This window comes from Phycodurus eques, chromosome 14 (assembly GCF_024500275.1).
Source record: "Phycodurus eques isolate BA_2022a chromosome 14, UOR_Pequ_1.1, whole genome shotgun sequence".
NCBI lineage: Eukaryota > Metazoa > Chordata > Actinopteri > Syngnathiformes > Syngnathidae > Phycodurus > Phycodurus eques.
In genome coordinates, this window is record NC_084538.1 from 16,668,490 (window position 1) to 16,684,464 (window position 15,975).

Here is a 15,975-nt window from a genome sequence, read left to right on the forward strand (position 1 = left end):
TGAGTTCACTGCCTCCACACAAAACTTGTATCTCAAGTCTGCTCTCGCAAATCAAAGCAAAAAAAAAAAATCAATGGCTCAAAAAAACTCGAGTCACTTATATTTCAAGCACCACTGTATGATTAGTAGTAGTTTTCGTGGGCATCGCAAACCTCCACTTTTTTTGACACATGTTTTACTCTTAACCCCCTTCCTACCTAACCATCCATTCTCAGTATCGCTTATCCTGTTCAGGGTCGTGCGGCGCTGGAACCTATCCCAGCTGATTTAGGGCAAAAGGCAGATTACACCCTGAACTGGTCACCAGTCAGTCACAGGGCACATATAGACACGGGCAACCACTCGCACTCAAACCGTCACTGAGTGGGAACTGAACCCACACTGCCCACACCAAAGTCAGGTACCACTACATCATCAGTGACCCACTCCAACCGATCTTTAAAAAAATACAGGATGTGTCAAATATTAGTGTATTTGCTTCGGGTTGCTAAAAAAATAGACAGGCCCCAATTTTGTTAATATCAAATACATACACTGCCCCGTGATTGGCGAGCGTCCAGTCCAGCTGGGATAGGCTCCAGCACACCTACGGCCCCAATGATAAGTGGTATAGAAAATGGATGAATAAAAATACAGTATATAAAGTATTTAGTAAGTCACAATAAGTTAGGAATATTTGACTTCCTGGTGAAGTTTCAGAATGAACCTAAAATGCACTGTAACCTTTACAGGTGAACTTAATTTGACCTTTTCTAAATTTTTGAATGCATGATCAACTGTTCAGTGTTTCAGAAACCTTTGCACAATTTACTGTTCTCTAAAAGGAGCTGGAAGCACAATTGACAACAGGTGTTTAACCCATCAACCAACCACTACATTTCCAGCTTCAGTTAGAATTGGTATTCAAATTCTTCATCATCCTGTTCACATTTTGACACCATGAGACCAAGACAATGCTTAACAATGGATCAACAGTACCTCGCCATTGAGGCTTCAAACAGGATGTTCTCAGAGGGAAGTAGTCACTGAGCTCAGAGTGTCATCAGCAGGTTGCAACAGAGACTGGAAGGGTCACAGAAAACTAAGGCTATATTGATAAGGAACCTACAGATGTGCTAGCCACTAGGCCACCATGTGCTCCTATTTAAACAATTCAATTTATTAATTGATTTATTGTACAAAAAAGACAATCAATGTAACACACATTGTTAGGAAAACAATGGTAAAACATTCCTTTAACAACTGTGATGAAATATATAGCTGAAGAATTACAAGAGGCAGCCGACAACCAGATCTAGCATTAACACTTGGAATGTGACTGAGTATTCAAGGCTACTCCTGGTACTGACGCTCTGTGGCAATAAAGAAGTCCTCCAGAACACTCCTCAGGTACTCAAAAGTGGGTCTAGTTTCTGGGTTCTCCCTCCAGCAGAGACACATAATATTATAAAGTCCATCCGAACACTTTTCTGGCTTTGGCATCCTGTAGCCCTGCTCCAGGTTCTGGATCACCTCAGGGTTGGACATACCTGAACATTGATAGAAGTCAACTTCCAATGTGTTTAACGTGAAGGAATTTGTGTAAATATTACAAAGAAAAAAAACAAATGAATGCTCACCAGGGTATGGTATGCGTCCGTATGTGACTATTTCTGTTAAGAGGACCCCAAAGGACCACACATCAGACTTGATGGAAAATGTTCCATAGTTTATAGCTTCCGGGGCAGTCCACTTGATGGGAAACTTTGCTCCTGTTAACATGAAAGTAAATGAATATTATATTATATATATATATATATATATATATATACACACAGATATACACACACACATATATATATTATATATATATATATATATATATATATATATATATATATATATATACACAGACAGACAGACATCTATTGTACATCTGATATATGCATGCAATGCACTGAAAATACTCCAGATAGCTATGTTCATGCTATATGAGAATGCACAACAATTGGATGCTTTTGGACTTCGGTTATGTAGAAACTCTCATATATGTTGAAATCCTTCATGTACATAGTGTATGAAATATCTATTGTATGCATAATATGTATGCACAATAGTTCTATTGCACAATAATTCTTCAAGTATCACAACATTAAAGGTAAAGTTGCAGTTTAAAAAAAACAACTTTTTGTCATATATGGTATATTAAAACTGTCTGTATGACATGACAGTAGAATATTATTAACATTATCTTTTGGTGACCCCTCTGGCCCCATCTAATGCTTCTAATTTAATTTCAATTATTATTTGAAAACTTGGCACCACGGGACAAGAAGAACCAATCAGAGAGTGTGGTGACAGGAGGTGTGACTGAATAGTCTTGTCAATCATTTGCACATTCTCACTGCGCACAAGCATGCTTGCGGGAACACATGCAGCCTCTCGCAAATGGAAAGAGACTATTCTAGTTTCTTGGCCGATTTATTCTCTGATTAGCAACAAAAGATAAAAACAAGGAATTGGACATCTACTTCAAATCAAGGGTAAAGATTTATAATGATGGTATGTGCCCTATATGCAGATGGCTGCATGGCTTAGCTTGGAAAAGGACTGATATGGTCACCATTTTCACCGAGTCATCAGGTAAGTTGATCACCTCTCTTATATCTATAATTGATTGTCCATCCATCCATTTTCTTTACCGCTTATCCTCACGAGGGTCGCAGGTGTGCTGGAGCCTATCCCAGCTGTCATCGGGCAGGAGGCGGGTTACACCCTGAACTGGTTGCCAGCCAATCGCAGGGCACATGCAAACAAACAACCATTCACACTCACATTCACACCTACAGGCAATTTAGAGTTGTCAATTAACCTACCATGCATGTTTTGGGGATGTGGGAGGAAACTGGCGTGCCCGGAGAAAGCCCACGCAGGCACGGGGAGAACATGCAAACTCCACACAGGCGGGGCCGGGGATTGAACACCGGTCCTCAGAACTGTGAGGCAGACGCTCTAACCAGTCGTTCACCGTGCCGCTAATTGATTGTACATTCCAAAACAATACAACATTAAACCGGTAACATTTTGTGTAATGTTTTGTGCTCGCAACCGACCCCCAGTTGCACTGTGAGGTGGCCGCAGGCAAGAGGGACGCAGGAGTCCCTTCCTCCAGGTCAATTCCAGCGGGCCATCGACACTTGCACGGCCGACCGAGGTGCAATCTGAGGCGGCCAGGCTAGCACGACCAACCGGTCTCTTCCTGGTTTTATTTAGTTGTCCCAAGTTTCGTGAGTTGGGGGCATATCTTTGGGCAGTGACGCAAGCTGGCGGGGGCGAGGGCGACGACTGAAATGAGGCTACATTCAAATATTGCTTGCAGTTTGAAAACAGATTTACCTGAAGACTTTAACATATAATGAACTATAGCCTTTAAACTGAATTAAAGCTGTTAACCCAACTGGGCATTTAAAAATGTTTACTTAAGTATGCTCAATGTGCTAATACTTAAATATTCTACAGGCACATTTGAACAATGAGGGCAAAATGAGAGGTACAATGTGGATAATAGTGTCCAATGCATTATGCATATAAAGTGTATAGTTATAGTACATTATAGTATCACATGATTATCTACATAAGTGGAGACTAAAAAAGATTTAAAAAAATCCAAATCAGCTGGTCTCGTTACCCTCCCGAGCTGTGTATTCGCTGTCCTCAATGAGTCTGGCAAGTCCAAAGTCTGCTACTTTACAGATGAGCTCATGGGACACCAGGATGTTGGCAGCCCGCAGGTCCCTATGGATGTAATTCTGCTGCTCAATGTAAGCCATACCGTCTGCTACCTGCAGGGAGCAGCACACCATCATTCAGTCAGAGGCGTCTGTGCTTTTATACATACAATACGTTTTCGGGTGAGAGGCAGGGTACACCCTGGACTGGTTGCCAGCCAATCGCAGGGCACATACAAACAACCAACCATTCGCACTCACATTCACACCTACGGGCAATTTAGAGTATTCAATTAACCTACCACACATGTTTTTTGGGATGTGGGAGGAAACCGGAGTACCTGGAGAAAACCCACGCAGGCACGGGGAGAACATGCAAACTCCACACAGGCGAGGCCGGATTTGAACCCCGGGCCTCAGAACTGTGAGGCAGATGTGCTATCCAGTCTACCGCCGTGCCCGCAACTTTATCAAACAATGAAAAAACGTTTTTTAGATGAATCTTGTCTTGTAACAACTGAGTGTTAACAACATTTTTTAAAGGGTCTGCGCTGGTGTTGACGATCAACACATACTTCTGTAATGCGATTCTGTTGTGTTGAGTTTATGCCTCAACACCACAGTGGTTGACTTTCTGTCTGTGAGGGTCATGCTAGAGAAAACAATGAATAAATCAGGTAGTGCAAGAGGTGTGATAAAAGAGCATAACCCCGAGAGACAGAGAGAAACACAATGGAAGGCTGTCTTACCTGGGATGCCATGTCTATCAAGGTTTTCGTAGACAAATTACTCCCCTGTGTTGTTTTTAGGTATTCCAGCAAGCTACCTGTCAAAAGTATAGATTTCATAAAGTCACTTCTATTGTCCATAGAACATCCATCTATTCATTTTCTATCCAGCTTGGCCTCATTAGTGGCGAGCTGGGTGAGCTGGAGCCTCTCCCAGCTGACTTTTGGACGAAAGGCACAGTACACCTTGCACTGGTCGTCAGTCAATCACAGGGCACATACAGACAAACAACCATCGCACTCTCATTCACACCAATGGACAATTTACAGTCTTCAATTAACCTACATGTATGTTTTTGGAATGTGGGAGGAAGCCGCAGTACCCAGAGAAAAGCATGGGGAAAACAAGCAAATTCCACACAGGAGCTCCTGAGTTGAAATTTGACATGGTAACCCCAATTCTACTGTGCTCCCCGTCCACGGGACATGATGATTTTAATATATAAGTCATGCTGGCCTTAGCCATTGTACATGAAGAACCATCATGCCATTTTTGTTCTATAACATCAAAGAAAGTTTCATTAGATCCATACTGAAACTTAACAGCGACGATCCCATTTAATATGTTCATATATACAGAATTAATTTACGTCAAATCACACCAGGTTTTAATTTATTCTGCTTAATTAGGACCTTATTAGATTGCTATTATTACACCCTTAGACGCAGAAGAAATTTACATGATCTTTTATTTATCTTCCTATTTATATCATGGAATGTAAAGCATCTTAATTTGTTGAAGACAAACAAACATAAAAGTATTAATTTCATCAGAGACTCCATGATTCTAAAATGAAAACATGGACTTGGACCAGAATAGCAGTTCAAATCAGGGAACATAACAGTGGAAGGAAGTACATACAGTACAGCATCAGTCATTTTGATGCTATGTCGACAGTCACCGGCACTTCCCGAGACTTTTTGGGGGTTTAGATTAGAAAAGAACAATGCCTCTGCAGGCCAGCCAGAAAGTCTACCCAAAAGGAAGCAGTTTTAAAAAAGGGAATGTCTGTGCCAGGAAAGAATAGGCTTTACTGCCCTGCGCTTCGATTACGTTTGAAGTCGGACAGCTAAATGTATGCTCTTTGTCAAGGTCACCCAAGGAACCTCTGAGGGCCCGCCTTTTATTTTGCATCTTTTTTGTTGTTATCCATGGTAACGATAGGGACAAATTGAGAAGACGGGAACTCTGAGCCATCCTTTCTCTTGACAACAGAGGCGGCAATTGTTTCCTGTCTACACGTGGATTTCAGACAAAGAGACAGTCTCATGTAGAGCCACTACTGGTGGTTTTACAGGCCAGTCATAGAAGACTTTTACAAAGGAGCTCCATTCAGTTAAGCCGTAAGGCTGTGGTCGTGTTTGGGACAAGACCTCAACTAATTTTGGTATTGTTTTATCTTGTGAGAATAAATCATAAACCCTTGGAGATTAAAGTTAACTATTATGCAGTTGCCCGCTTCTTTGTATTACTTGCATGCTTATTGATCTGTAAAATTGTTATAAAGCATGGAAAAGAAGATCCATTGGCAAGATACTGTACAGACTGCCTTTGTCGTGAGGTTATTTGTTTACTACCGCAATTGGGCTGTGCCATTATTGGAGTGCATGTGACCGTGGCATGTGTTTGTATCTGCGGATGCACTGATTCTGGAGAGGGGCCAGGCATTGCTGAAGGTCTCTAAACAATAACCCGGTGAATCAACTTCTCCAACTTTAACACCTCCCCTCAGACAGGCCTTGTGGGACTTCCCATTGGTGAGTAAACACCAGCGACATTACAGTATCTGCAGGAGCACGCAAAGCAGTGAAAGTTCACGTTTCCGATGAACATGCAGGGAAATGACTGCACGATAAACTGAAAATAGCCAATCAGACCACTTCGGCATAGCAGAGGATTATGGTCTGGTAGGGAAATACTCCATCAGAGAAATAAACAACCATTCGCACTCACAGTCATGCCTACAGGCAATTTAGAGTCTCCAATTAATGCATGTTTTTGGGATGTGGGAGGAAACCGGAGTGCCCGGAGAAAACCCACGCAGGCACGGGGAGAACATGCAAACTCCACACAGGCGGGGCCGGGGATTGAACCCGGGTCCTCAGAACTGTGAGGCTGACGCTCTACCCAGTCGCCCACCGTGCCGAGGGAAATACTCACAGGTGTTATTTTGCTTGATTGGTTGAAGACCCATTACATTTTGACAAGTATAAAAAAAGGGCGCAGATAGAAAAAATCATTTTCCCCTTTGATCAGTGACCACCCAGACTACACAGAATGAGGATTAGAAATATCTTCCCTTGACAGAGGTCAGCCCTCTACCCAGTAGAGGGCTGACTGTGCTTGCCTTTGCAGATACTCAAACTGAATTGTGCCGCAACACCATTTAAAATAAGGATCTGCGCACTTGTGGTTTAATGATGAAGAGGTCTTCAAAAATTCATAGCTTTCTTTACTGGAATACATGAAAATATAATATGACTCATGAACAAGGTGTAAAATTCGGGCCATTCCAGGTTTTGTTCAAGCATGTGATCTCTTATCCAGAGACTTAAAACCATCTTGACATGTTTGATCTTGAACATGGATGACACAACACTGACTGTTGCTTTTTTCGTTTGCTCTACTGTCTATGTAGTGTCCAAGGGTAATAAATTACTTCGATCTGTCATAGAAATCTGTAATGTTGTTAGATTTTGCAAGTCATTTGTTGGAAATACCCGTGTGCCAAATTCAGTTTGGTTTTTGTTCTTGGTACTTTCATTGATACATTTGGAATTTCCATGCAATAGTCAACTCATATAGCGTACATACCATTTTCCATGAACTCTGTGACAATATAGATGGGCTCCTGGCTAACCACAGCGAAGAGGCGCACAAGGCGAAGATGCTGAAGGTTCTTCATCACATTGGCTTCTGCCAGGAAGGCTTCCGGCGACATTGTGCCGATCTTCAGACCCTTGATGGCAACCTTCCGGTCATTATTGTATAAACCTAAAAAGAGGTTGTTACTGTACTTGAAAATGAAAAACCGACAGGGGGATTTAGTACTGTACATTCATAAAACCTACTGTTTAGTCATGTATAAAAGAAGACTTGGAGGACAAGGATGAATCGCTCAACAGTCAATCACAGTAAATGATGTCTCTAAGAGCACTATGTCTATCTTGAAAGCTGGAGGTCAAAAACCACATGCAAGAAAAGATAGCCGTGGAACCTCTTGATGAAGCCATTCAATTTCACCATTTTCACCATTTTCAAGACAAATACACCACTAAAATCGTACCATCAATCATCAGACATTCATACACGGCAAGATCTCTTTTCAGTGCGCATCAGTGAATCTCTATATGGGTGTCTTACTTTTAATTTGTTTTTTCATGTCTTTGTTGTGATACTTTTTCCACAAAAAAAGGACACGCCTTAATGAGGAGTCTTAAATTGAATGGAATGCGTGGAAACCTTCAAAGCGGTAAGACTCGAGTGTCAACCTATATACGTTGTTACTTGTTATTACAGGTAAGGCGGACATTTTTTTTTTCATGTTTTACACATGAAAAAAAACAAACTTTTAAGCTTTGCATGATACATTTGTCACTGAAGTTAGGACGGAATGTTTTATTGTTGTTACGTTACAATTTTACAAATAGTTGCCTTAACAGTTGATAAAGATTTTATTATGTAAGAAAGTTTGATCCGGAATCCATTATTTCTATTTCAGTTATTTCCTAGGCAAAAAAACAAATCAGGTCGATTGGTTGGACTCTAAGTAGCTGAAATATGAACAAGTTGAAGCGAAGGTCATGTTTTCCGCACTCAGAGTGGCGATAGTTAATCACAGCTGGTACGAGGACATTTACAAACAGAGGAAACAGTCTTCCAATTAATGATGCAGGGGCCGTGACTCATATTGTGTAAATACTGTAATAGCAATTTAAGCAAAGCTATTTCGCCACTGGATTAACTTGCACAATGTCTGGTCATGCTCCTATTGTTAATAGAGAATTCCTTAAATGCAAAAAAATCAGTGGAAAGGTCGATTAATGGACTTTGAGTTATGCTTCATGACAAGGTTAATTTCTTGCATTATTCTCCAGGTCAAAGAGCTCAAAGTAGCACACAGTTAAGACTGTACTGGGTAATTCACCCTGACAAATCTGAGTGCTGACGACTACATGTGGTCTTCCCCATACAGTGATAAAGAACACAGTGGTTGCTCCTCTCACCCATCCAGACGTCTCCAAACTGGCCGGCACCGAGCTTATTCACCAGTTTCAGGGACTCCCGGGGGATCTCCCACTCATCTTGCCACCATGGTTTCTGAGGAGTTCTCGACTGGCATGGCTTCACCAACCTACCGCACAAACCATCTGCATCACCTGGATGATGGAAAGTGGATCCGTTGAAGGCATCACAACAATTCACTTGGCACTTTTTGTTTTTTTTTGTACTAAATACACATACGTGTATGATGCTGGACGAGCTCCTTCAGTGAATTAAAAGATATCTTGGTCGTAATGTAGAAACCACCATTGTCCAAGTTACGGATCCTGTAGTGCTTCACTTCATCGCCCGTGTTTTGGTCAAAGTCCCTCATTGATAAGGAGAATGACCCTGAAACAAATAGGATGCAAACATTTACCTCAAAATCATGCGGGTAACATTTTATTGGCAATGAACAGTTTATCTTTATTATTTATAATATTTATTCTTCTTACAGATTTGATTTGGTCTCCACGAAGAAATCCTGCTTACACTTTTTGTTACCTCCACCAAGCGGAAAAGTGCAGGTGCAAAAACTATACAATCGATTTCCATCTTGTGGAGTGGTAAGTTCCGAACAAGAATCGATTAAATGCTGCAAAATCAGATAAAAGTCCAAATCAAGGTGTTTAATTTCTCTTTTAGTTACTGGAGTCGCATTTGAAACCCAGAGGGCATGGCATCGTTGGCGGTCTTCTGCATTCTGTGTGGATTCACAATATATGCTATCCATTGCTATGCGTACAGTATATCGCCTCATTTATTTCTTGATTCACACATTTTTGTTACTTTGTCAACAGTTCAACCTTGGAGAATGTCTGTCTACTAAGTGCTAATACAATGGCATCAGCAGTGTTGAGGAAGGAAAAGTTTCATATCATTTGGTTTGTAGATGTTTCGGTCTATAGCGGACCTAAAACGTCTGAACCCCAACCCAAGTACTTCTCTGCTACAAAATGTTTTCATTGATCAGGAACCAAATCACGCAACGTGGCAAGACCACAAATCTCTCACCGCCAGAGTAGAGGTGCTGCACTGGTCTCACATCTGGACCCATGTTTTCCCTTGGCCATTCATTTGTGACCCACTTTTTTAGTTTGAACAGTTTAAAATTTGAAAAGTAGCCTTTGAATATGCAATATACCTTTTTAGACATTACTACACACAATTACATGTGCAAGATTCATTTCAGAGTACATACATACTAGCAAACTGATATAAAATAAATATATTTTCTTCTCCTTTTCAGATGTTTTTCCCTGTTGGGGATGGATATTTTGGATGAAGCTCTAGCATAGCCCCACCCCCTTTTTGTTTAGTTTTTCTTTTCTTTTTTGTGTGGATATAACCCTTCCTGACTTCAACACTCCCTTTTGAACCTGGCTTGGGACAGGCATTGAGTTGGGCTGGCTTTCCCCCTGAAAGGCTGGTAAGCTTAAAGTGGGTGTTCTCACAGTAGTACGACCATTTACATAAAAGTATAACAATAAATATAACCCCGCCAAAAAAAAAGTCAATATTAAATAGGGCAGCATGGCTAACACGTTTGTCTGACAGTTCTGAGATCTAAGCACTGGGCTTCTTGTGAGAATTTTGCATGTTCTCTCCATGCTTACTTGGGTTTTCCTCCCACGTTCCAAAAACGAGTTTAATTATAGGTTAATTTAAGACTCTACAATATCCATAGGTGTGAATGGATGTTCGTATATATATATGTGCCCTGCGACTGGCTGGCAACCAGTCCGGGGTGTGCTGGCTGGAATAGGCTCTAGCTCATCTGTGACCCTCTTGAGGACAAGCGGTAGAGAAAATGGATGGATGTGTCAGCATTGAATAAATAATGCAACAAAATCAGATACTTATTTTATACTTATTATTTCTCTCCACGACAAGTAAAGTGCAGACCTCTTTTTGGAGTATTTGTATTTCTGTTTCTGTTTGTTAGCAGGCTACTTCTTGGGTTATGGAGTATGTCGCACTTAAATGAGATGCCATTATGATTCTGAGGGTTTGGATGATTTCATACAAGAGTGACTCAAACGATTAAAATGCATTCCTGTATCCACACCTTTACCCAGATCCTCACTAAAATGGGATGGGTTTTACCTTGGCTCAACCACAACTTCTCAACATTTGTGGAAATTGGCGCTGCGGTTTTTACATAACCTGCTAGTACAGTACTGTATGTGTTACTGTTGTGCAGTAATAGCATGCATCTTTCACCTGGGGTTGTCTCACTCTCACGAATCAAGAAGGAGCCCTTCGTGTTCCCGGGAGCGAGCAGGAGCCTCATGGAATCGTTTCTAGAAATGTTCTTAAAGAACCACCTGCAACACACGACAGGCTTCACATCCCAAAACAAACAGTCTTTGACTTCTTTTAGTCTGGTGGACTGGCACTGAGGTTGAATGACACAGCTTTAGGGTCAGCATCTTTATCAATAAATGGCCTGTGCGACGTACGGTTCTGTCTCCTCTGTTGTCATTGCAATAAAGTTGTGTGGGACGTAGCCCTTCTGTCCTGTGGTGAGAGACTCTGCCAAATACCACTCTGGATCATCCCTGACAGTCAAAACACAACAATATCATGAATTGGCTAAGATATGTGCAAATCTGAGATAAATGAATACAGAGCATATATTTGCGAGGAATTTCACTTTGTGAATGGAGGAAAGTGTTTCTTTGTCACAGCCCAATCACAGCCCAACTGTAATACAACTACTCATTGCTTTTAATTTATTTGATTATTTAACAGTGGAGTGAAAAGTCGACTTAGTAATGCATCGTTACCAACTCACAAGTATGCAATTGCAGTTCTGTTTTATATGTCGCAGTTTCTTTCCCTCTGGAATTAATCATACAGACCCCGATGTGGACGTGTCCTCGAAATTCCCAAACTTTAGATACAAATGAATTCATCACATTCGATAGGTCCAAGTCTGATGTGTGTAAAGGAGAATTCAGTTGGAGAAATGCCAAACTACACAATGGACTCCAGCTACGGACTCTCGCATTCTTCCGCTGACTATTTTTCTAATGAGTTTCATTGTACTTTGCAGTAAACACCTAAAAAAAAAAAAAAAAAAAAACAAAACTAGTAACCGTTATTGTCACATTTACTCTAAAAGTGACACATAATAAGTTTCAGTAGGCTATACTCTGTAGCCAGAATAACCAATTCTTAATTGATAATAAATTATTAAAATGAATCCATATGGACTGATTACCTAACTATGCATTTCAGGTGTACTTATATTGTTGCACTGATTAAAACAAGCATCATATGTAATAATCCTTTCATGTATTTTGCGCAAAATATTTGTCTGAAAAGTAACTTGTAAATAAATACTTAGTTCTCTTCAAGCTACACGTGTGATAACGTAAGAAAAGGACCGGAATGTGAAAAAGAGTTTATTCATGTAACATGAAATTCTATCTGACCACTAAATCACTCCATGAACATTGCAGTGTATATTGATTTATTTTGGCGTTGTATTGGAGTATATTTTAGTCAAACAAAAGGCAGAGGTCATAATAGGGGGACCGTTAAAAGCACAGCAACATCAACCTACAGCATTTGCTGTGATGGAGTGTGACCCGTGATCGAAATGTTTGAGAGCTCACTTGTTAATTATCTTGAGTTTTTCTCCCTTTTCAAAGCCCAGGTCGCCATCATGGGTGGGGTCATAGCTGTAGCAAGCCACTGCCAGGTTCTCTGCAAGCGCATTGCCCATTATTGTTCAACAAAATTTGACAAATGGCTGCTCCTGAATGTCTGAAAACAGTTTTGAGTGGAATGAACCTGGCAGTACACACACACACACACATATATATATATATATATATATATATATACAATGCCAGTTCAAAACTGTGCATACATGAATTAAATATTTATCTTAATCCATAATACTACAGACAAACAATGTTTTTTTTTTTTTCAACTGATGATTACACTTTGTTAAAAAAAAGAAAATCTTAGAGAGACAAAATTCAGTGTTTGTTGTTACCAGGTAGAGGAGATGAAGGTGGTGAACCATGTGATGGATATGGAATTAGTTGAGCCATGTACTAGTGACAGAAGACAAGAAAAGGTACATTTATGACCATTAATGGAATATTAAGCACCCCATCAGCAACACAATAAACATTTACAGTACTTACACTACTGAGCACAATTCTGGCAAATCAGGTCCCTAAGAATCAGTTTTGCTGTATTCTCTAATTGTAATCGAATGTACACTTTAGAATCGTAAATACATCTTGCATCATCCATGAAATTAGCTATAAAACACAGTTTTATACGCATGCACATCCTGCTGTACCTCTGAATGAAACTTGCAAGTGCACTTACTGGTTTGCACGATTGTGGAGGTATGGGACAGTTACAGTGCTCACAGATTTCATCCAGATTCTCGATCCATTCAGCATCTGAGTAATCAGAACTGCAGCTACATCCCATCTTTTCTGCAAATTTAAGATCGCGTTGAAAGTGAATAGAGCAGATCATTTTGGGGCCCTCTGCTCTTGAACAGGTGTAATAATGAGTATACTTAAATTAATACATTGAATTTCAACCAGACTGGGAAGCAAAACTGCAAATATCATGTTGTTTGAGATTTCCCAAAACTGTCTTAGCCACTACAGTATGCTTTGTGTTACAAAATTGAAGCTTTGTATTTAACCAATCACAGGATTCTGCTTGACTTCCTTTCAATGAACTTTTAATGCCATCGTGTCAAATAATGCGACTATTGCAGTTCAATTACAAGCTCGAGAAACTTGCACTGTAACATATATTGACTGAAACAGCATGTACTGTGCTGTTCATCGTGCTTTTTCAAGATCACTTTTCCCCCATTGCACCAGAACCGGGTCATTGCAGCATTCGTCTCCCCCCCCCCCAAAGTCTCAAAGTCATGGGAACATTTCATGGACTAAGACTCCAAGGAACAAATCACAGCACTCTTTTTTTTCTCCCTACTATCTTTTTCTTATACTCTCAGTGGAAAGCATTTTTTTCCATTTATGCTAACAAAGTCAACATTTTCCATTGAGGGGCTCCTCTTCTTATGGTCTACAGCTGAAGGTCTTCCCAAATAAACACAGCTTGTTATTGTTTGCATGCAGGTTTTATGTGCAGACGGATGTTAAATTCGATTTATGTTACGGACCAAAGAAGGATTTGTCTATTTCCGTACAACTGAAATGAATACTGTGAATGGAACAACAATACAAATGCTGAAAGTTCTGTAAAACTACCTTTGGAAATTGTGCAAAAGGTAGGAATATTCTAGGATTCATAGTTTAATAAGATTTGTCATTTGTATGATGAAAGTTGAAGAACTAGTAAACGATATTTCTGGCTCTGGACTCCTGTTTTGATAAATAAAATATACTGTACCACACATAATGCCGTTCTCGTGCATTTAAAATTTTCAGCAAGATAGTAGTAGTTTGATGCTCGACCTTTGCCCCTCTCACTTTTTCTATATGTACGATCACAAGTGTGATACTCACCTATTTGTGTGGAAAAATGTGTCTTCACGCGCATCAGAGTTCAGGTTCCGCCATAGGTCTTTTATGTAAAAGAAGATATTTAGCAATTACGCTTCACCACCGACTGTAACGGCATTATCATTAGTCTATCAAGTTAGATATGTCTCCTTGTTCCTATGTGTGTCTACACACACACACACACACACACAAATACACGCGCGCGCACACAAAGAAGCACACTTTGAAGTAGCAGAGGAACGCTGCAAGAGAGCTTCCTGTCGTTGAAAGGGTGAGGGTTGCTCTGCAGTTGTTTAACAGGTGCTTAGTATGCAAGCGTTTGGAGGCATGATACAGGGGTTAGGACATACTTTTCCCAAGGAACCTGGTAATGCCAGTGTGCCACTACGGTTATAGGCAGTGGTGTTTTATTACGGGGGAAAAATTGGTACCGACCACTTAAGTTGCGTGCCTACCAGAAAAACTATAACTGTGTGGTGGTTTGGGTACTTTTTATTTCATTCTTTTTCCAACAGTGTTAATTTCACAGTCAATCAACAGATTTTTTGTGCCATACGTACATACGGAATATATCAATAGAAATGTTCCTGGTAACGTCCCACCAGTCCTTGCTCACTGGCTAGCTAAAGGTCATCATGAATTATCAGTCATACACTGTGGAAATTGAAATCAATAACAATACAAATGATGCAGAAGTACAGTATAGAGGTTTATTTTTTTAATTGAATAGATTATCTGTACTAAATGTAAACTACGTATCGTAAAAAAAGACAAACAGCACAATGAGTTTTTGACAGGTTGTAGTGTTCCACTGAATCTGCTGTGGGCCACGTCTCTCTTCTTGCGGTGAGGAGCATGCACCGACCGGCAGGAAGTGTTGTCGTGTGTGCGTGCGTGCATGCCTGCATATGCGTGTGTGCTTTAAGGACTGCGACTGTGCACACTAGTTTATAAAAAAAAAAATATATATATATATATATATATATATATATATATATATACGGAGCATGCAGTATAGAGACAGACGATCATTCACATTCACGTTCACACATGTAATCTGTGCTGCATGCGTAGAAGTCAGGCAATTGAACCACTACTGTGACTGCTCTATGTTGTTTGATGCACCACAAAACGAGAAAGGAATAGACAGATGTTAGTGATGGTGAGACAGCTAAAAGGTTTTGCAACCCTGAGCTCTTTGGGAGTTCGGTGCATTGCTCAAGTGTACTTCAGATGTTTTTGATTGTGTGATTGTTTTTTATTGAGCATATAAACATGTGACAGAAGACATTATAATAGGAAGTAAAATAGAAAATGTTTTAAAAGAGACGAACATCAGTCGAGTCATCGTTAAAGACAGTTTACATGTTCAAAAAGGATAGGAAGAACTAAAAAAACCTAGCTATTCCTACACCTTGTTTTCTATATATTTTAACTTAGGTCATGTTAATATAATAATAGGCTATTCATATAATATATTCCGTAAAAAAGAAAAGACACATGCCTCTCTAAACCCATGTGTAGATAATCATGTGGCTGAGCTCAACATAAACCTTTACATATATACAAATACACTTATACATGTACTGTAAATATGAGCGGATGTGCATTGCACACACACACAGACACACACACACATACATATGCATACTTAAACCCTTACACATATTTATAAATCGTATGATTGTTTATAAATACAT

At 40.1% G+C, this 15,975-nt stretch overlaps 1 protein-coding gene across 2 annotated transcripts; it reads right to left on the minus strand.

The window, feature by feature from the left end:
* Positions 1–1,143: 1,143 nt before the first annotated feature.
* On the minus strand, positions 1,144–14,547 carry lck (LCK proto-oncogene, Src family tyrosine kinase). 2 transcript variants are annotated; one of them, XM_061697328.1, is made up of 13 exons: positions 14,279–14,547; positions 13,113–13,225; positions 12,769–12,829; positions 12,383–12,473; positions 11,222–11,320; positions 10,983–11,086; positions 8,961–9,110; positions 8,723–8,875; positions 7,311–7,490; positions 4,457–4,533; positions 3,668–3,821; positions 1,620–1,751; positions 1,144–1,529 (listed from the first exon to the last, which is right to left on the minus strand). In XM_061697328.1, exons 1-13 carry the CDS (start codon positions 14,310–14,312, stop codon positions 1,333–1,335), a joined length of 1,545 nt encoding a protein of 514 aa, XP_061553312.1. In that variant the 5' UTR covers positions 14,313–14,547; the 3' UTR covers positions 1,144–1,332. The 2 variants fall into 2 exon arrangements, with proteins under 2 accessions (XP_061553312.1, XP_061553314.1); XM_061697330.1 differs by lacking the exon at positions 14,279–14,547 and having other exon boundaries at positions 12,383–12,533; positions 13,113–13,143.
* Between the last annotated feature and the right edge of the window lie 1,428 nt (positions 14,548–15,975).